Here is a 21095-nt window from a genome sequence, read left to right as displayed (position 1 = left end):
TGTCCTCTCCATGATCGAGATCTGCTGCCGACGTCTTCTCCGTCACCGCCGATGCGGTGACACCTTCTCTGCCTTTCCTGATCAAGTAATTAATACTCGTTCCGTTCCGTAATATATATCAGTTTGTTCAAGATTGGTGTGTTCTACGATTTCCTAACCAGAGGTGCCATCCGGACCGTCGGATCGCAGGTATCGCTCTTCCCGTCTTCCGTCTTCCGAAGCCCCTCCTCTCTATTCCCCGGCCCCCCCTCACTCGTCTTCTCTCTCGTCTCTCCCCATTTCCTTCCTGCACCGCAGCCTTCCCCATTTCCCACTCCTCTCCCAATCGCCTCCTAGCTACAAATTCCCACCAGTGTCCGGCGGATCTCCGGAGTGCGCACCCGAAGGACGGCTGAGGCCACGGACGGCGTCGCGGGGTAGCAGCGGGGCGGTGCCGGGCTGGGCCATGGATAGCCGCGGGGTGGCGCGGAGGCAGGCGACGGCGGGGTAGTGGGCCATCAGCGTCATCGCTCCCGCGGAGCTCCCCGGAGATCCCAAGCCGCCGCCGGCAACCAGCAGCTCTCGCGCGAGGCGGCTCTGTCTCCACCCCTCTCGTCTTTCCGCTAGGGTTTTACCCCGATCCCTATCACTGTAAGCAGCAAAGACATCTTTCGATAGTTTCCTTCTGCTTTGAGCTTACTGGAGCGTAGGCTTGGTCTTCTACTGACTGGATTTGGGAATCGTGGTCTCGGATTTTGAACGATCAGTGTAGTTCTGTTCTCAACTAGGGGTGTTAGTTCTTTGAAGCATAAGTTGGGAATTGAAGTTCTTAGGTCCATCGAGCTGCTGCTATGGTTAGAACTTAGAAGCTCTGGGTGCGCTATGTCGTGGAAGTGGGAAATGTTCTAAGAAAATAAAATTGTGGTCTTCGATTTGGTTGCAGTGTGCGTTGCGTTGCCGTTATCTTATTGGTTGGCTTCTGGTTGCACTTAAGGCCGGTGAGTTGTGTGCTAGGTCGTACGTCTTGACAGTCTTGTTAGTGATGCTTTAGTTTCTGGTATCATGCAGCTCACTGCTGTTTTCACTGAGTGGTGCAATTCCATTGCATGCATGGAATTTGTATGTTGTAGACAGGTCCCAAGCTATCATGAAGCAAGAAATACCAAATTTCTTAGTGATAACTACAGTTTTATCCATAAATGCTTGAACACATACGATGTGTTACTGCCACTATTATTACCAGCACTAGTAATTTACATAGCATCAGATGTGTGGTGAACATGCTAGTCCTAAAGCAGCTTCTTTTTTGGAAGTTCTGTTGTTTGTATCTATGTAACATTATGTAGCTATGCTTTTCTATGATTTACCAAACCCACTACTCCCAATTAACAGTTTGCATATACTAAAAATAGTCCTGAGAATCATGCTGCTGCATTGTATTTAATATACTGTATTTTCTTCTTGAAGTCTATCTTATTTGTTCACTTAAATGAATGACTGGAATACTTGTTGTCTCTTACAAGTGCTATTTGGACTATGTGTTACCTATTTAGTTTTTGACTAACGTTATTCTGATGACAGATAGAGGTCACAGATGGCTTCATCACAGCATGTTGAAGTGGAGGCTGCGAAGTTACTTCATAAACTTATTCAGGAGTCAAAGGACGAACCTGCTAAATTAGCAACAAAACTTTATGTGGTATGCATTGCGACCAATATGCAGAACATGAAAAACTTCGAACTCAACCATAACCTTGATTTTTTATTTGACCTTCAGATATGTCAGCATATGAAATTAAGTGGAAAGGAGCAGTCTCTGCCATATCAGGTCATATCTAGGTAATTCTTTTTCTTGACTAACTTTTCTTAACAAAATGTTGTCACCAATTTAAATTCAGATACAAGTTAAAGTTCAACTCTATACAGTACAGTTGCTTCAAGTAGTTTAGGAGAGGAAAGTAGGTAAAGGTGGGTCCCTGTGTCAAAACAAGCGTAGTGAGGAAGGCAGGGAGGGAGAGGTGAAGATTGGTGATGCGCGCCTTCCAGGTCTATGTGGCAAACTGTGAATATGCAGTATAAAGTGCACGATCCCCAAATATATGAGCAACTTGGAGTTCAGCATCCTCCCTCTCAGCTGCTTTGTCATGGAGATGGTGGAGGGAGGGAAATAGTAGGAGGATGGCAAGAAGGGAGTGGCAGATAAAGCAAACAAGAATAAGATGGCAGGAGTGATCTGTCATTTGGAGGCTTAACATTGATAATATTTTTCTTTAAGTTGTCATGTTAGCATGTAATGATAGATTCGTACGATCTTCTATGGCTATACCAAGTTTGTGCCCTATTTATCTCGAGTACACCCCCTTGTTTTTGGCACCATGCACCTTAGGCAATTCAAGAACGTAGCAACTTCAGTACACCTTTTGTTGGGATCAATCAACAATGTCGTCTACTGAACTCATTTTGTTTTGCCCAATTTTTGGCGTTGTTTTGCACCAAAAGAACCAAGGATGTAACTGAAATGAAATGCTCAATTGCTCATACTCCCTAATGAATCTATCATTTGCACCATGTAGTACACACACAAATATACAGTTTGGTCTGTCTTGACATGAATAGAACATACAAATAAAATGATTCTTTGTACTTCAGAATGCTCTATCAAAATTTCAGTTTTCACAACCTAGAACTTGGGTTTTCTCTTTTTCCTAATTCGCAAGATGTCTGTACCACATGTAATTTCTGTTTGCAGGGCCATGGAGACTGTTGTAAGCCAACATGGTATTGATATGGATGCGTTGCGATCATCACGGATTCCATTTGCTGGCGGTTCACAAGCAGTAGATTCTGGTAGTGTTATGTCAAAGGACAAGGAGATCATTGGTAGTCAGGCTCTCATGGTTGGAAGTGATGCATCCCAGAATAGCGGGCAAGCTGCATTGAGGCATCCATCAGGTAACTAATTTGGAAGGAAAATTTCAGCCACTGTGTTGGAGATATGAGTATAATTTGCTGGTGATTTTTTTTTGTATTGTTAGGTTCAGCAGACATGGCAAGACATGGGGTACATATTCCTGGAAGGAATCCAGTAGGACAAAACAGGGGTGATGTCGCAGGAGCTGATATTCATCAAGGCTCCATGTCGCAGAAGAGTGGTAGGTCCTCTGGAATCGAAAGCCCTGCAAGTCTGCAAATGGAAGACACTAGATCTATGAATTCACATGATTCTTTGAAGTCCGATGAAAAAACAAGCAAGAAATCATCTTCCAAGAGGAAAAAGATGGATCCAAAGGCACCAGGAGATTTGCAAGCTGAAGACAACTCAAAGTCAGATGCTATCTCTACTGGACAAAATGCTAGAAAAAAGAGACAGGTTGGCAAAGCTGGTTCACAAGGTCAGCCTTCCAGAGGAGTTGAGCCTGAGCAATCACATACACTCCAAGGTGCAAGTGGTCAGGTGCCGCCCTTACCGGGTGGCACATCTTTTTTCAGGGCCCAGCAGGAAGGTCCACCAGCTTCGGCTGGTAGGACTGTCGACGGTACTAAACAATCAAACCCATTCACAATGTCACAAGTTTCAAATTTTGCTGAAGGGGTGGCTTCTGGTAGTATCCCAGTTGAGTTGCAGAAAAGTATACTGGGAGGAGCGAATTTGTTTAATACTGGTTATGGCTGGAATCAAAATCCACAAGGTCCAGTTATGAAAAATACTCAAGGGTCTGTTCCCAGTTTAATGCGGTCAGGAGTTAATGTCGAAGGTACTTTCATGAGAAACGAGACGTAATAGAATTCTCAAAGACATTGAAATGCATAGTTTTACCTAATTACCTTACTGAGCTTTGCTTATACTGCAGGGAAAATGAATGTAGGGTCACAAGGAGCAGCTCTTAAGCCTACTCCGGCATCACAAATGGATTTCCCCACAATCCCTGCCTACATGTCTTCTTCCTTTGGAGGTGGCTCACAATTTCTGGACAAGGGCAAGGACTTGGCTTCTGGCAATGCTGGCACTGAACTTCATTCTGCTGCTAAAGTTGGAGCGCACTTGGGGGTTACGCATGTAAGACATGTGGTTTTGTCCTTAAAGATCATGTGTGACAAAAATGCTACGTATTTTGGATACATTTTGGCCTTTTCAAAAAACCCTTTATTGAAATGCCTAAGTTTTGTCGGTGTATCCCCTAATGTTAGGTAACTTTTCATGTAGTCCTGGTAGCTTCAACGTATATGTTGGAAAGTGCCTGGAAAGAATGCAGGGTATTCATTTCCATAATGTTGTAATCAAACTTTTCACACAATTTATTTTGTGCACCGTTTTCATGAATGTCTATATGCATGCCTTGGTACTTTTTAGCCAGGTTGATCATCTAATGAGCATAACCTGCTTCTGCCAGTCGGCCCATGAATTTTGTTATTTGGTCATCTAGTCGTATGTTCACTGACATCTGTATCTCCAGCAGCTAATATGCTGTTTTCTGGAGGTACTTTATTTGATGAACCCATGTAATGTAATGTAACTCCACAGGGCATTCCAATGCAAGAAAGGCAAAGTATTAGCAGAGCACCACAGAGGACCGAGTCATCTTTCCAAGCTCCAAACACGCCATTCAAAGAACAACAGTTAAAGCAGCTCAGAGCACAGTGCTTAGTATTTCTTGCATTCAGGTACATTCATGCTGAGACGATGTAGGATTATTAGTATCCAAACTTCACCTTGAGCACTCATGTAGCTACTCTTTCTTGTAGAAACAATATGCAGCCCAGAAAGGTGCATCTCGAAATTGCCTTAGGAGGAGGACCCCCTACTGAAGGTAAGAACTAAAACAGTACACATTGGCTGAGTAGACACTAGACAGGGTTTCTGTACTCCTGATGAGCTTATACTTGAAAAAGCAGGTGGTGGTACAGGTCAGAGAGGTAATGAGAGCAGAGTGCCTGATGGTTCTACAAGGGAAAACTGTAGCAGCCAGGAAAACTCTGCAATCTTTGGTAGGCAAAGTGATATGTCTAGACTTCCATCCACATCTACAGGCAGTGTTGCAGATGTTGATTCCTCGTTGAAAGATCCAGAAATTGTTAAAAAGAAGACCATGATAGCTGAGCATGAGAAATTGTCGATGGAAGTAGAAAATATCCAGCAAGCTGTTGTTTTACAGGGAACTGGTTCTGGTTCCCAAGAAATAGTAGCTCCCGTGCCATCTGGTCCACAGCAGTCATACTTTCTGGGAGATACAAGAAGGATTGTCCCTGAGACCTACAGGACTGATGCTGAAAATTTGGATAGAAATTTAAGTTGGGGAGGCCAGGGACCATCTTCTTTGGGTGGTAATAGACAGCATCCAAACTTGGAAGCTGGCCTTTTGGCCAAAGATCGATCACAGGATGAAGCGTCTAAAGAATCACTTCCACCTCCGAGGCTTCATCGTATCCCTGTTGATGGTCAGAACTATAATTTACCAGGAAAGGAACAAACTCCAGAGACAGCTGGAACTGAGGTTGAAAATTGCAGCTACATGGGAGAGATGTCAGATCGATCTGCCGATGAAGGAGATGGTGATCTCTCCGAGCATGATGATTTCACATCATCTCCTCCAAAATACACAATGACTGAAAAATGGATCTTGGATTATCAAAAGAGAAAACATGAAGAAAATGGAAAGAAGGTGTTAGAGCAGCAGAAGGCACATAAAAGGATGTCAGAATCCTATCAGAAGCTAAAGGTCTTTCCTTATCTTCCTGACGTTGATAACCTGGAAATTGGGAAATATTATATACATATTTATGAGTTCTTCACAAGATTCTTTATCATAGATACATGATTTCCATTGTTTAAAAGATTCTGTTTTTCCTCGTTGTAGTTGTAGAGCTGTAAATGTTGGTTGCAAAATTCTAAGTTCTTGTCCATCCTTCAGGAAAATGTTAGTTCATCTGAAGATCTTTCTGCAAAGACGAAGACTGTAATTGAATTGAAAAAGCTTCAGCTTCTCCCACTTCAACGCCGTGTGCGCAGGTTTGCTCTTCATTGGATATCCCCAGCCTTTACTCCTTGTGCTTACTTTATGTATCTATGGTTATTTCCGTCCTTTTTCTGATTTCTTCCTTACATTGGGCAGTGACTTCATGTCAGAATTTTTTAAGCCTAGTACAGCTGATTTGGAGCGTGTAAAAGCAGTAAAGAAACATCGGCATGGACGCCGTGTGAAACAGCTAGAAAAGATTGAACAGAAAATGAAGGAGGAAAGGCAAAAGAGAATTCGCGAGAGACAAAAAGAGTTCTTTGCTGATATAGAGGCCCACAGGTTGATTAACTATCTTGGGTTCTTCATTCTGAATCCTTTTCTGTGCAGTTGTTATTCGTAGCTTTTTCATCCAGTGTTCCTCAACTCTTTGTGGCATATGTGTTATGTTTTATTTGGTCATCGGGTAAGTCATTATTGAATGATTTATAGTCGTACAATATTAATGATTTAGGGGTCTATTTAGCAATTAAGCGGCTTTGTAACATTTCTATTTTGTGTAGAGGCTAGCTAAAATAGTATCATCTGTGCTGGAGACATAGCAAAATCAATGTATACTACTTTTGTAGTTTGCAGCTAAATAAATTCTATTTCTGAGCATAGTAATGCCTAGCTGGTCCTTGGACAATCAAACTTAAGTAAGCTAAGTTGAAAGAAGTAGTTGGTGGTTTCCTCAAATGAACATGTTGCAAGTTTGAAATGGATCAGAATAATTGATCCATCCCAGTTACCTTTTTTTTTACAATAGTTATCCTACGTACTATTTCGTAAACACTGTATTTTTGTGGTTACACTCATTAAATATTTTGCCAATGTCATATGATAATGTCTTGCCTTTGGAACTTGCAGAGAGAAATTAGAAGATATCTTCAAGGCTAAAAGAGAACGCCTGAAGGGATTTAATAGATATATAAAAGAATTCCACAAGAGGAAAGAGCGAATTCATAGGGAGAAACTGGATAGAATCCAACGGGAGAAGATCAACCTCCTTAAGAACAATGACGTTGAAGGGTATCTTAGGATGGTCCAGGTGAGTCTTGTTTGCTTTTTTAATTTTTTTGTATGTTCTCAGCATAGCTCTATTCTCAATATTTGTTGGACTTGGTCACAACTGATAAGTATTGCTATTTGTAGGATGCAAAATCTGACCGTGTTAAGCAACTGCTGCGAGAAACTGAGAAATATCTTCAGAAACTTGGGGCCAAATTACGAGGTGACAGTTCCATGGATGGCCGTGCATCTTATCTTTCTGATAAGAGCGTCAGTGCAAATGATGTTGAAGATGAGAGCTACCAGCCTCAGGTTTTTCATCGCTTGTTGCTTTTAGTCTTGATTAGATGCATTTATGTTGAAATTTACTTAATTGTGTCTTCTTCTTTCCAGAATTATCTAGAGAGCAACGAAAAGTACTATCAATTGGCCCACAGGTACTACATGGATTGAATGTACCTACATGCTTCACTTATTAAAAATCCTTATCAGTATTTGCCTAATTTAACCTATTTGCTACTTAACTTTCTAATATTTTTTCTAATTCATGCATTATTGCTTCTTTTCTAGTGTAAAGGAGGTTGTTAACGACCAGCCTTCTTATCTTCAGGGCGGGACATTGAGGGAGTAAGTCGCGTGGCTCATTTTCCTGCTTTTATTTATCTCATCATCTGAAGTACATTTAAGATATCATTGTCATTGATTTTTTTTCCGGTTAACACATGTTTAATCATCCGGTAAGCATTTTCTTGAGCATTGTTACAGTTGTATATCTTTTCCATATATTTGTTGTGTATTTTCCTTTTGTATAAGGGGTTTCCTGCATACTAACTACGCCTGTAGAACCCCATGGCCTGCAGGAAATATAAGTTGCATATTTCCTCGTATGGTATCAGAGCCTAGTGTTTCCTTTTCTTTCACACGCGCAACTCGTGCCCCGCCACTCCTGATCGATTCGATCGGTCTGGTCCTTGTCGATCAATACCCAGTTTCCACCCACCTGCTTGCGCACTTCCTGTTGCTGGCAGCCACAGCTGATTCTGGAATCTGCAGCCAAACAAACACAACCTTAACTTGTTAGGGTTGTTTATGTTTTCCATATATTTGTTGTGTACCCGCGCCCCCCCCCCTAATGTATAAGGGGTTTTCTGCATATTTACCACACCTGTACCTATATATCTATAATACTAACCCTTGACCTCTAGGAAATAGATGTTGCATATTTCCTCACAAGGATCACTTGCTATGTTACAGGTACCAGATGAATGGTTTACGATGGCTGGTTTCACTGTACAATAATAATTTGAATGGAATATTAGCTGATGAGATGGGTCTCGGTAAAACAGTACAAGTAAGATTGAGTACAGTGCCACTCAGTATTTCTTGCCAGATCGTATGCTTATTTAAACAAGTGTCAGAGTGCTTATGTTGCTCTGCTACTTTGGCAGGTAATATCTTTGTTATGCTACCTTATGGAAACAAAAAATGACCGGGGACCATTTCTTGTGGTTGTACCATCGTCTGTTCTTTCTGGATGGGTATCTGAACTCAACTTCTGGGCACCTAGTATAAATAAAATTGCTTATTTTGGTCCTCCAGAAGAAAGGCGCAGACTGTTCAAGTAAGTTTTAGAATTTCCAGTTCTATCCTTGCCCTAGTTCATGTGGACATCTTATTAATTAGAGCTACTTTTTCAGAGAGATGATTGTTCAACAGAAGTTCAATGTTCTTTTGACAACATATGAGTACTTGATGAACAAACATGATAGGCCAAAACTAAGCAAAATACAGTGGCACTATATAATAATTGATGAAGGACACCGTATAAAGAATGCGTCTTGTAAGCTCAATGCTGATCTGAAGCTTTATCGGAGTTCTCATCGGATATTGTTGACAGGAACACCTCTGCAGGTTCTAAAGCTTGCACTTTTACTTTAACATTTGGTTATGTCTTTGCATGGACTGCATCAAGTGCCTTTTTCTCTATATATACAATGGTCTGAGGTCTCTGTACATGCTACTGAACTATGCATATATGACATGTTGCTAATATGTTGTGCTTTTTTGGTGAAGAATAACCTTGAGGAACTTTGGGCACTTTTGAACTTTCTGTTGCCCAATATATTTAACTCATCAGAAGACTTCTCTCAGTGGTTTAACAAACCATTTGAAAGTAATGGTGATAACTCAGCCGATGAGGTAAGGCTTCAATATATGTTTTCCGAGGTGCAGCATTGTTTTATTGGAAGGAAGCTGTGTTTGACTCCACTTATCTCTTTCTTAAAAGGCCTTGCTCTCAGAGGAGGAAAACTTACTGATCATAAATCGCCTTCACCAAGTTCTTCGGCCCTTTGTACTCCGAAGACTTAAGCATAAGGTCTTTGATTTCATTCGCTTTGTTTATGTTCATTTTGAGATTTGGGGTTGGGTGGGGGGAGAGATGCTCCCTCCCTCCCGCCTGTTTACTTCTGTGTTTTGTGTATCCAGGCCATCTATTTGCTGCAATAATTTAGTTGTGTTTTAATTTCTTCAGGTTGAAAGTGAATTACCTGGGAAGATCGAAAGACTTGTAAGATGTGAGGCATCAGCTTATCAGAAACTTCTCATGACAAGGGTGGAGAAAAACCTTGGTGGAATTGGAGCAGTTAAGGTGCGCACTGTGTGACTGTTCAATGTTGTTTCTGTTGTTTACTTCAGTGTTTCACTTGTTAGATATTTTGGAGCTCTTGATCTGTAATATGTTGTCTTGCATTCTTTAGGTCCGCTCAGTGCACAACACTGTCATGGAATTGAGAAATATATGCAACCATCCATACCTTAGCCAGCTTCATGTTGAGGAGGTAGGAAGCGGTTCTGCCATGTGCTGCTCTCTGGTTATTTTTTATATCCTTGTGAGCATCATCAGCCATCTGGATTCTCTATGCAGATTGAGGGTCATCTACCTAGGCACTATCTGCCATCTATTGTGAGGCTCTGTGGAAAACTAGAGATGTTGGACAGATTGCTACCCAAACTTAAAGCCACTGGCCATAGGGTAAGTCAACTTTAATGGTATTTTGGTAGATTTGTACAAATCTCATAATTTCTGTGTACTAGCTAAATACCTGTGCGTTGCTTCGGATTAAACAAATTAAATTACTGGTTATGAAAAAATTAGACTAAAGAACTACTCCCTCCGTCCCATATTAAGTGACTTTGTATTACATGTATCTAGACGCTTTTTAGGCATAGATACATCCATATTTGAGTTAATTTGAGTCACTTAATATGGGACGGAGGGAGTATTATTATATATTAGTGGCATATGCTAATAATTTTATCCTAACTTTGATAACAAATATCATTACCATCTCAGTCTTTTGCAATACAAGCATTATTTGCATTAGAAGGGGGTGAAAAGTTTATTTTATGGTAGAAGAAGATGAGAAGGTGATGGACCACTGCCATCAATTGGCTCTTCTATAAGAGTAAAGATGACCTATATTAGTCACACTTGAATTGGTTCTTTTTAGTTTGAAGTCGTTGTCCCCTTCTGGCAAGAACTTTTGCTTGACCGACTTTAGTTACAATCATGCAGGTTCTGCTCTTTTCTACAATGACTAGATTGCTTGATGTAATGGAGGATTATCTAGTATGGAAAAAGTATAAGTACCTTCGATTGGATGGGCACACTTCTGGGCATGAGAGAGGGGCCCTTATTGATAACTTTAATGATCCTGATTCTCCCGCTTTCATTTTCCTGCTCAGGTAAATTACTAGATTCCGTAGACTAGCATATGTAAACAAAACATCGTGAGTCCAGGAATTTTTCGTGGCTAATCTGATCGATTACTTAATATTTTATATCTACGGTCTACCCCACCCCTTTCTTTATGTAGTATCCGAGCAGGGGGTGTTGGTGTCAATCTCCAAGCAGCTGATACCGTCATTATTTTTGATACTGATTGGAATCCTCAGGTAGCTAAAGTTCCTTTGATTGTGTCACTAGGGGATATATTGTAAGATGTTTCCTACATATCTGTCTTTTCCTTGATTATTTCAGGTTGACCTCCAAGCACAGGCTAGAGCCCACAGAATTGGTCAAAAGAAGGAGGTTCTTGTTTTACGTTTAGAAACGGTATGTATTATTACTGTACGTGCCGTGTTGATAGTCTTGTTTTACGTGTCGAAACAGTTACGTACTTATTACTGTAACTGCCGTGTTGATAGTCTGCTCTTCTGGATGTATAGAGTTGTAAACAAACGATGTTGCTGGTTGAGTTGTTCGTAGTTGCATAGTATGGCACTCATAAATTGGGAAGCCAGTCATTGTTTTGTTTGTGCGCGTCATTCGTTACTGTTAGGAATGAGTTTATGATGTGTTATCAGTACATATTTTAATTACAAGGAATGGAGTAATAAGTGTGTGCATGCTTCATTTCTGTTTCAGCACTACTGTGTTATAGGATTCTTTACCATTTTCAGTAAGATTTTGGTGATATGACTCCACAAGAAGTTGGTTTCAACTTATGTGGAAGCAACTGCTTTTGAAAACCACAACAATACCCATCGGAATGTTTGCTTAGCGGTTATTTTCTAGAGCTTGGAAAGAATCAAGGCATTCATTTACTTCAGCTGAAAATCTTAATACTATTCCTGACTTGGATGTACTTTGTCGATTATAAGGTCCGTACTGTGGAAGAGCAAGTCAGGGCTGCAGCAGAACATAAATTAGGTGTTGCTAATCAGAGCATAACTGCTGGATTTTTTGACAACAACACAAGGTCATTTCTACTACTCACTTAAACTCTTAGCTGTCCTAGATATCTTTTTTTCCTTTCCTTCATACCAGTTAATAACAATTGCAGTGCTGAAGATCGGAGGGAGTATCTTGAATCGCTCCTACGTGAGTGTAAGAAGGAAGAATCAGCTCCGGTGTTAGATGATGATGCTCTAAATAATATTCTTGCCCGGAGGTACGACTGGGTTGGTCATTAGTATTATATAAGCATTGGCTAACAGTCTTTGTGACTTACAACATTTTATGTAAATTTGCATAACATATCACTTCTTGCAGCGAAAATGAGATTGACATATTTGAATCTATTGATAAGCAAAGAAGAGAAGAAGAAACGGTATGCTCAATTTTTACTGTTATTGTTTATTTCTTGCTAACGTTTTGTACATGTCAATTTGATTCTTGTGTCCTCTCAGGCGGTATGGCTAAAGGTTGTTCAGGATGGTTCAGTTAGTGGGCTAGATCCCTCAATAATGCCCTCCCGTCTTGTGTCCGATGATGATCTGAAACCCTTTTGCCATGTTATGAAGATTTATGAATCACCGAACATAAAAAGTGTAAAGGTAAATGTGAGGAGGAAGGGTGAACTTGGGGGCCTCGATACAAAGCATTATGGAAGGGGAAAACGTGCTCGTGAGGTCAGTTGCATGATTATCCATCCCTCTATTATTGGTTGATATATTTGTTTGCTAATTCAAATTTCCTTCATAGGTCCGATCTTATGAGGACCAATGGACGGAAGAAGAATTTGAGAAACTTTGTCAGGCTGAATCTCCTGACTCACCTCAACCTGGTGGTGTATTAAAGGATTTAGAGGTCTCTAAAGTAAGTATGTTGGAAGTACCTGCAGAAAGTTCAAAAGACCCAGTCCAAGCCAAAATGGAGCCAGTCCCGGCTGTTGCAGATTCAGTTGCAGACTCTTCACCAGCTAAGCGACGGAGAGGTAGACCTAGAAGGTCAGATGTTTCAATATCTCCTGTTACGTCCCCTACAAAGGCTGGCAGACAAGAGACGGGAACTATGCCTCATGGCAGTTCTGCACCAGCAAGTATCATCCACTCTGCAGCACCAGCTACTACCATCCATTCTACTGGTCCAGATGTTATCATCAATTCTGCTTCACCAGTTGCTGCCTTCAAACCAGAGATTGGCACTGAAATGAAGGGTACTGCTTTTGCTGCTGCTCTACCAGCAGCTACCATCAAACCAGATATTGGTACTGAACTTAAGGATGTTTCTGTTGTTTTGGAACAGTCTTTAGCAAAGGAAGTTGGTGCACCAGTGCAGAGTGGTCACGATCTAGTAGCTGCTAGCGCAGCACCTTATCCACCAGCTCCTGCTACATCTAGAGGCAGAAAAACCCAGGCAGGTGAAATCCCTCGCAGAAGAGGCCGAAAACCGAAATCTCTTATGTCATCTAATGCAGGTGATGTTAGTTTAATCCCCGTGGTTTCAGTTGGTAGTGGAGAAACATGTTCTAGTTCTGTGGTTTCTCCACACTCTCAAGTGGATATGCCCTTATCATGTGCAAGTGATGTGTCAGGATTGCAGAAGGATTTGGTCACAGACAGACCTGTTCCATCGTTGCCAGAGGGAGTTAAGGGTATCTCCCCCCCTGCACGGGAAGTTACGACACCTGTGACAGAAGATAGATATGCTGGAGCTTCAGTGAGCTCAGACAATGCCAGCTCACTGCTGCCGAAGATTGCCTGCAACGAAATTGTTGGATTTGTTCAAGCGAGCTCTGAGCAAGTTTCTTCAGCATCTGTACCTACTATACCTGTGGTTTCAGACGGGTTATTGAAAACACCTCATGTTCCGGTGGCTGAGAAGCAAGGTGCTTCACGTCGTCGCAGAAAGAAAGTAGCGGATAGCGATGATACTGGAGTAAGCACTAGGCAAAGATCAGCTATGAAGAAATCTTATGGTACTCCTGTGACCATGGACAATGTTGTTACTGCCATGAGCACAGGTGAGGAGCTAAGAATAGTGAAAGGAGGAGATGACAATGCACTTCAAGATACTTCCAAGGAATTACCAAATATTAACTCTCCACCGCGTGACAAGTCTGGATATGACTCTCAGCCAAGCACACCTATAGCAGTTCCGATTAATGAGGCTACACTTCCTAGTGGTTTCAATGATGTCCATGTTACTTATTCTGAAACAACTCCTAGGATATCCACTGATCATGATGTCCAAGATAAACCAGTAAAATCACACCTGGGAGCACAAGCTCAATTGCCATGTAAGACAGGGAAGGACCATGTTGCAGTATATTCTGACGTCACCACTACTCATTCTGAAACGATTACTGGCAAATCATTGCTAAATCCTGTTAGTGATGATAAACCCGCAAATGTCCAGTTTGAACCACCTGCTTCTTCACTTCATAATTCAGGTAAGGACATTAATACATTGCCTTCTGAGGTCGTCAGTGTCACTCCAGTTGGTAGAAGGAGGAAAGGCTCAGCCCGCGAACCTCGCACCAAAAGTAAATCTGCAACAGCTGCATGTGAACGTCGTGCTCGCCTAGCTGGATCGAAGCAGACAGATGATGTGAAAAAGGTAGAAGTATCAGCAAGCCCGAGCACGACAGTTTGTGTTTCTTCAATGGAACAACAAGAAGCTGGCACATCAGAGCTTATTACCGCTTCTGTTCGTGGAGAGCAGAAGAATGCTGATACTCGTGTAAGTGGGGAAGTGTCTATTCCAGTGGGGATATCAGAGGCAAAGTTAGAATCTCCAAAGAAAACTGCTTCCCATTCAAGTACAACTTGTACTGAAGAAACAGATAGCACTGTGAAAAGGCAGACTCCTGCATTAGCTCTATCCAGAGAAAGTAGTGACAAGCAAGGTACTCTTTCAGACTCCTGCTGTCCTGCATTAGCCTGTTGTTTTTCGTTGTTTGATAGTAACAATGGCTCATATTGCTCATGCACGTCAATGCCTTTTTCAGGTCTTGAAGGTCATCATATAGATCAGCAAACACTGGTTTTGGCTGCAGAACCAGCCTCTGCAAATGATGATTGCACTACGGTTGTCCTACCAGACAGCCAAACCCCTTTTGTTGCCTCAGATAAGGATATTCTTGCCCCGACAAAAGCTGATGATGATGGTCTGCAAAGTGAGGGAGCTGCCATTGATGTGACTTGTCCTAAACAAAATAATCGGGTAGTTGAAACCTTGCAAACTGATGCCAGTTTCAGCATTCAGACTACTTCATTAGTAGAATCAGCAGAAAACAAATCACCTGGAGGTGATTCTCATGGTAATGCCCATCTCCTTCCCTCCCTCCCTCACCAACCCTGAGTCCTGGCCCCACAAAATATGCAGATTGTTATGTTCGATCCACCTAAAGTGTACCTTTTATGTTTTGCTAGAGTTGAAAGAAGGGATAGAGTTGGCTGGGTCCATGATGCAGTGCAAAATACCAGTGTCAAGTCCTGATGAGAAGAGTATGTCCTGTTATTACTTATTGTTATTATTATAGTAGTGATACTGGGGTCAGTTTACTCAATGCACATCTGTGTGTTTTCAGGTACTGGAATTCATATTGCACAACTAGTGGAGATGGTTTCAGCTGCTGGACAAGCATCTACAAAAGGTGTGTGCTGGATTAAAAATTCTGAACTAATTAATATACATGGTCAACAGTTATTCATTAGTAGCTCATCTAATATATGTACAGATGATAAGGAACACAAGATGGTTGATATTACTAAATTTTTGTCTGGTGCAGAACGGGAAACACCGCGAGATAACTCAGATACTAGCACTGTTGTAGACTCACACACTTCTCCAAGATATGCAGGTTGTGAGGGTCAAAAGGACCATTCCGCTGAGACTAATTTGCCAGGCAATCAGAATATTTGTAAAGCCTCAGATAAGGAACGTGCCACAACTGAAGATGATATGGAAGGCGCTAACCAAGACTCAGCCGAAACAAAAGCTGTACAGATTGATGACATCTCTAAAGGTTCTTCTAGGGACTTGCCTGCTGCTTTACAATCAACTGACTCAAACCAGCCAGCAGAACAAGAGGTATTAGAGGGTAGTGCCCCTATCTGTAAAGAAGATTGTACTGATCTGCAAAGTGAAGTTGATGTTGTTGGTATGAAAGGTGCTAGCCAAGACTCAGCCGAAACCGAAGGTATGCAGATTGATGATATCTCGAAAGGCTCTTCTAGTGACTTGCCTTCTGCTTTACAATCAACTGACTCAAACCAGCCAGCAGAACAAGAGGTATTAGAGGCTAGTGCCTCTATCTTAACAGATGATCATACTGATGTGCAAAGGGAAGTTATTGTTGTTGGTATGAAAGGTGCTAGCCAAGACACTGCCGAAACCGAAGCTATGCAGATTGATGATATCTCTAAAGGCTCTTCTAGTGACTTCCCCCCTGCTTTACAATCAACTGGCTCAAATCAGCCAGCAAAACAAGATGGATTAGAGAATAGTTCCTCTATATTTGCTTCTCCAAAAGAACAGGAGAAAGTGGAAGAAACTTTCAATGAAACTGATGGTGGCAATCCAAACCGTAGTCATACTGACGATGCTTCTCATATTATGAATTTAGTTGGCTATTCTCCTTCAGAAGACTCAGATGAGGATGATTCTGTCCAGGTAGCTGATGTTGGTGATTTAGTGGGAAGCAAAGAAACTCCTCTTGATGTCCTGTCCGCTACAATTACTGATGCGAATAAGGAATCAGTGCAGACTGATGGTTCTGGGGAACGTCAGCACGTCTTCCCAGCTCACCGAGAGCAGCCATCATTTGCACTGGAGCCCCAAACCACTACCATAGCCAGTGTTGTTGAAGTTAGTGCTGCTGGCATGGCCATCATTGTTCGTCCTGTTGACACTGAACAGCAGCCAATTAAAGAAATCACTTCTGCTCCTTCAGAGGATGCTGATTTGGATCAAGGAAGCTGTGCCTTGCAACATGCAAATCCTCCTCCTGCAACCACCCCGCTCGTGACAGTTGAATGTGATAAAGATACTGATGATGGTGCTGGCAGGTTAGAAGCTTCTGGTAGTGTTGATAGTGAAGCAGTGGGTGTTCAAGAAACAGCCATTACTGATCAGGAAGGAACAAGAGAAGAAAGCAATCTGAAATATAGAAGTGGCAGTCAGCAACTTGATGACGATCTTGATGACGCTCTTGGTTCATCATGTCATACATTGAGTACTGTGTGTGATAAGATACCAAGTGATGAGAAGGTTACTGCTACCAGTCATTCTGAAGCTCCCAAGTCAGTTGAGCTTGTTGTAGAACCAATGCCAACTCGAGAAATTGCTGCTCCTATCCAACAGGAAAGATATCATGAACCGGTTCCTATGCATGAACCTTGCACAAAACCTAGTGGTGATTCTGGTATTGCTAGAGGAGCAGAACCAATTGAAGAAAGGGTCCATCCTGCTGAACAGCAACCTGCTACATCTGAACTTGTTGAGACACGACCAAAGCCAACTGAGGTTGGTGGTACCATCCAAGATGAATCTGTTAATGCAGCAGGTTTGGCTAATGACTACTGCAGGTCAGAACAGCTTGCAAGACCTGAGCCAATTCATGAAACTCATGTTTTGCAAGGCAAACTGGAGGCAGCAAGTTCAGGAGATGGACACTGCACGGTAGAGCATGGCGGTGCTTCCTCGCAAACTGTAATTGTTGTCGAGCCTATGTTTGGAGCTTCTGTTCATGTGCAAGAGGATCGTGCAGAAGCTAATAGTCCTGTGGAGGTTGGTGACACGATGGACCTTGACAGCAAAGATGCTACATTTAAGGTTACCGCCACTGAAGTGCAAGAAGTTTCAGTAATTCCTGACCCTGTGGAGCATGATGGCACAGAAACCCTTGCGGCTCCTCAGGAGGAAATTACTGTCGCTACAGAACCAGAAGAACCTGCTCAAAAGGAAAATGCTGAATCTGTTGTCATAGCGCCAGAGTCTATGCAGCATGCTGGTACAGAAGTTGACCTAAGTAAAGAAACATCTATACCTCCCCAAGAGGAAACTACTGTAGTCTTGGTTACTGAAGTAGATGCACCTACACAAGACGAAAATAGTGGCACAGCTCCATCCAACTTTGTCACCATGGAAATGACGGAAGCCACTGCTGTTGTTGCGTCTGTTCTTGTTCCTGCCGAACCATATCCTGTCCAAGCATGTACTGTGGAGCAAACGGGTTTGGAGGGTGCAAGTAGTCCAGAACTTGGAATGGGTACTTTATCTGCTTCCATAGTTCATCATCAAAGTCCTGTTGCTATTTCAGCAATTCCTGACCCTGTGGAGCATGATGGCACAGAAACACTTGCGGCTCCTCAGGAGGAAATTACTGTCGCTACAGAACCAGAACCTGCTCAAAAGGAAAATGCTGAATCTGTTGTCATAGCGCCAGAGTCTATGCAGCATGCTGGCACAGAAGTTGATCTAAGTAAAGAAACATCTATACCTCCCCAAGAGGAAACTACTGTAGTCTTGGTTACTGAAGTAGATGCACCTACTCAAGACGAAAATAGTGGCACAGCTCCATCCAACTTTGTCACCATGGAAATGACGGAAGCCACTGCTGTTGTTGCGTCTGTTCTTGTTCCTGCCGAACCATATCCTGTCCAAGCATGTACTGTGGAGCAAACGGGTTTGGAGGGTGCAAGTAGTCCAGAACTTGGAATGGGTACTTTATGTGCTTCCATAGTTCATCATCAAAGTCCTGTTGCTATTTCAGTAATTCCTGATCCTCTGGAGCATGATGGCACAGAAACACTTGCGGCTCCCCAGGAGGAAACTACTGTCGCTACAGAACCAGAAGCAGAGAAAGTGGTAGATGCGCCTGCTCAAAAGGAAAATGCTGAATCTGTTGTCATAGCGCCAGAGTCTATGCAGCATGCTGGTACAGAAGTCGATCCAAGTAAAGAAACATCTCTACCTCCCCAAGAGGAAACTACTGTAGCCTTGGTTACTGAAGTAGAAGCACCTACTCAAGACGAAAATATTATTGAACCAGTTGCCATAGAGCCAGATTCTGTGGAGCATGCCAGTGAAGTTGATCAAAGCATTGAAACATCTGTGCCTCAGAAGGAAATTTTGCTAGTGTGTGATACAGAACCAGCAGACAAAAGGATAGAGGCATCTGCTCCAGAGGATAATGTTCAAGCAGTTGCCGAAGAGCCAGTACCTGCAGGAACAGATGACTCCATACCTACTACAGCGGAAATGCAGCCAGCTGAGGAAAATACAGAATCTACTGATTCTACTCAACCTAGTTCTATGGAGATGGAAATTGTAGAAGCATCATGCTCTGTTGATCAAGAATTGGTAAATTCTGAGTCTGATCAGCCTAATCAGGTGGAGATGGAGCCATTTAAGGAGATTTCGGTGCCTACTTTTGTGGAATCTCCCAAGAAACAACCTTCACCCGATGAAGTTGTGCTAGTCACAGCTGGTGAGCTCCGCAACCAGGAGGTAGTGGAAGCTCCACGATCTGAGCCTGTATCTAATGATGAATGTGTGGAGCCAAAGGAAGCTGAGGCTGCAGCTTCTGAGCTTCCTGTTATGGGGGTAGTAGAGGTGCTAAACACTGAGCTTTCACCTGATTGTGAAAATGCAAAGCTGAAAGAACCTGAAACTGAACAACAATTGTCTGGTGACAATGCGGTAGTCACAACTAGTGAGCTTCCTAGCAAGGATGGAATGGAAGCTGGTGAAACTGTACAACCAGAAGAAGCTGATGCCACAGCTGATGTGCCTCCGGTTGTGGAGGAAGCAGAGGTGCTAAATGAGCCTTCACCTGCTTCAAATCAGCCATTGCCATCTCCCAGAGGAGAAGATGACTAGATGAGGCTAATGGGGTTGATGAATGTGAGAAGTAGATTATGCAAATGTTGTATCTAGAATATAGTAAGATCCTGTTGTATTCCAGAACCGCTATGTATGCTTAAGTTAATTTGTGACTTGGGAACTTTTGTACCTTACAAATGATTTAGGGTCTGTTTGGCACTGCATCAGCTTTTGTGCATGAGGTAATAAAATAATGTCATCTGCATCAGGCCCATAACAAAGCAATTGATGTGCTTTTCATTTCTCCAATAATCATTTGTACAGAAGGCCAATGTTTTTCTCTTACTGTTTCTGTAAATTTAACCCTGGCTGTAGTGTGCCCCTGGGGAAGCTCCAGCAACCATGGTTCTGAAGCAGTCTAGAACCTTGCCTCATTGCTGTGTGTAACCTGAATCTGAGACCTAAGTGCTGTAATCTTTCCTCTGCTAGTGAAATTGTGCTGAGATCTGAGATGAATGCTCCTCAAATTTAAGTTCTTGTTGTTAAATTCCAGTCAAGTGTCCGGTTTCTGTTAATTGTGATGTCTAGTTTAAGAATTCAGTTTGTTTCCCCCCTGATCTTTGCTCTTCCCTGTCTAAACATCTTGCTTCTTGCCCATCCTTGTTAACTTGCTTGTTGTAGTCCATCTTGTTGCCTTTAGTTAGAGTTGCTACTGCGGTTTATAAACCCAAAAATAACCAAAAACTTATTTTCTAGTGGTTGTTCCCTTTGTTTCGGTTCTGAATTTGCAATACAAATCAAGGCTGTGACTCTCTGAGCTTTTTAGATCTTTGCAAATACTGATTAGTTCATAAATATGATAAATCTCTAGGAAAAATATGTCATATTCTCTTCATATTGTTGTCGTACTAATATGGTACTCTAATTTTACAACCCAAAGGACACTCTTAATCCTTCAAAGTTATGTTTGATTATTTGAGTTTTGGTAAATGGTATACTGTACATAGACAGATATTTTGTCTCACCTTTGCTGGATCCAATGCAGCCCTTTCGTCACATTTTTTTAGGGGCATTATTTTTTCTAAATTTATTGGCTTCTTGCAAACTTTTGTGTTTATTTAGCATAGTTCAGCTCTACTGTAGCAAAATTTTCATTGTTTCTTGGCATTCTATCACAAGATGAAACTGAATATTATTAGGCGGTTTCGTGGCTTCTGTTTCAGAATTCCATACGTGTCTTGAATGACAGACATTGCAGCAATTAGTGTCACAATAGTGCAAGCAAAGTCAGTTCTGCCTTGCAGTCCTTATAACACACACGTTCTGTTTTGTTTGACTGCACACGAGTGGAATATGAAATAATGGAGTTCACCTAACTTCCGTTGGGATGAGAAAGATCATAAGTTGTCATAACCTATGTGACTACGTGCAAATGTTTTGTAATTGTCATGTATTGAGTTAGTGAGAAAAAGTGAAAAATTAACCTGCGTGGCAGCGTGCAAGTGTTTTCAGACTGTCATATACTGAGTTAATAGAAAAAGTAAAAAAATGTTATA

The 21095-nt window shown here is 42.0% G+C and overlaps 1 protein-coding gene across 3 annotated transcripts; it reads left to right on the top strand.

The window, feature by feature from the left end:
• Window positions 1-245: 245 nt before the first annotated feature.
• Window positions 246-19824, top strand: LOC100845251 (chromatin structure-remodeling complex protein SYD). Of its 3 annotated transcripts, none has more exons than XM_024462803.1 (35): window positions 246-630; window positions 1565-1678; window positions 1757-1818; window positions 2729-2931; window positions 3015-3734; window positions 3831-4036; window positions 4502-4641; window positions 4723-4787; window positions 4873-5696; window positions 5889-5986; window positions 6090-6275; window positions 6843-7023; window positions 7128-7295; window positions 7377-7420; window positions 7554-7610; window positions 8238-8334; window positions 8432-8604; window positions 8681-8894; window positions 9057-9182; window positions 9271-9360; window positions 9517-9633; window positions 9743-9823; window positions 9910-10017; window positions 10561-10730; window positions 10862-10940; window positions 11026-11100; window positions 11649-11746; window positions 11831-11938; window positions 12040-12097; window positions 12177-12398; window positions 12472-14617; window positions 14720-15031; window positions 15144-15218; window positions 15302-15367; window positions 15452-19824. In XM_024462803.1, the coding sequence occupies exons 2-35, from the start codon at window positions 1574-1576 to the stop codon at window positions 19594-19596; spliced, it is 11619 nt and encodes a 3872-aa protein (XP_024318571.1). In that variant the 5' UTR covers window positions 246-630; window positions 1565-1573; the 3' UTR covers window positions 19597-19824. The 3 variants fall into 3 exon arrangements, with proteins under 3 accessions (XP_024318571.1, XP_014751938.1, XP_024318569.1); XM_014896452.2 differs by having other exon boundaries at window positions 1561-1678; window positions 15503-19824; XM_024462801.1 differs by having other exon boundaries at window positions 1561-1678.
• The last annotated feature ends 1271 nt before the right edge of the window (window positions 19825-21095 follow it).

This window comes from Brachypodium distachyon, chromosome 1, assembly GCF_000005505.3.
Source record: "Brachypodium distachyon strain Bd21 chromosome 1, Brachypodium_distachyon_v3.0, whole genome shotgun sequence".
Lineage (NCBI taxonomy): Eukaryota > Viridiplantae > Streptophyta > Magnoliopsida > Poales > Poaceae > Brachypodium > Brachypodium distachyon.
The sequence above is the reverse complement of the archived record's forward strand: the minus strand, read 5'-3'. Positions and strand labels throughout refer to the sequence as shown.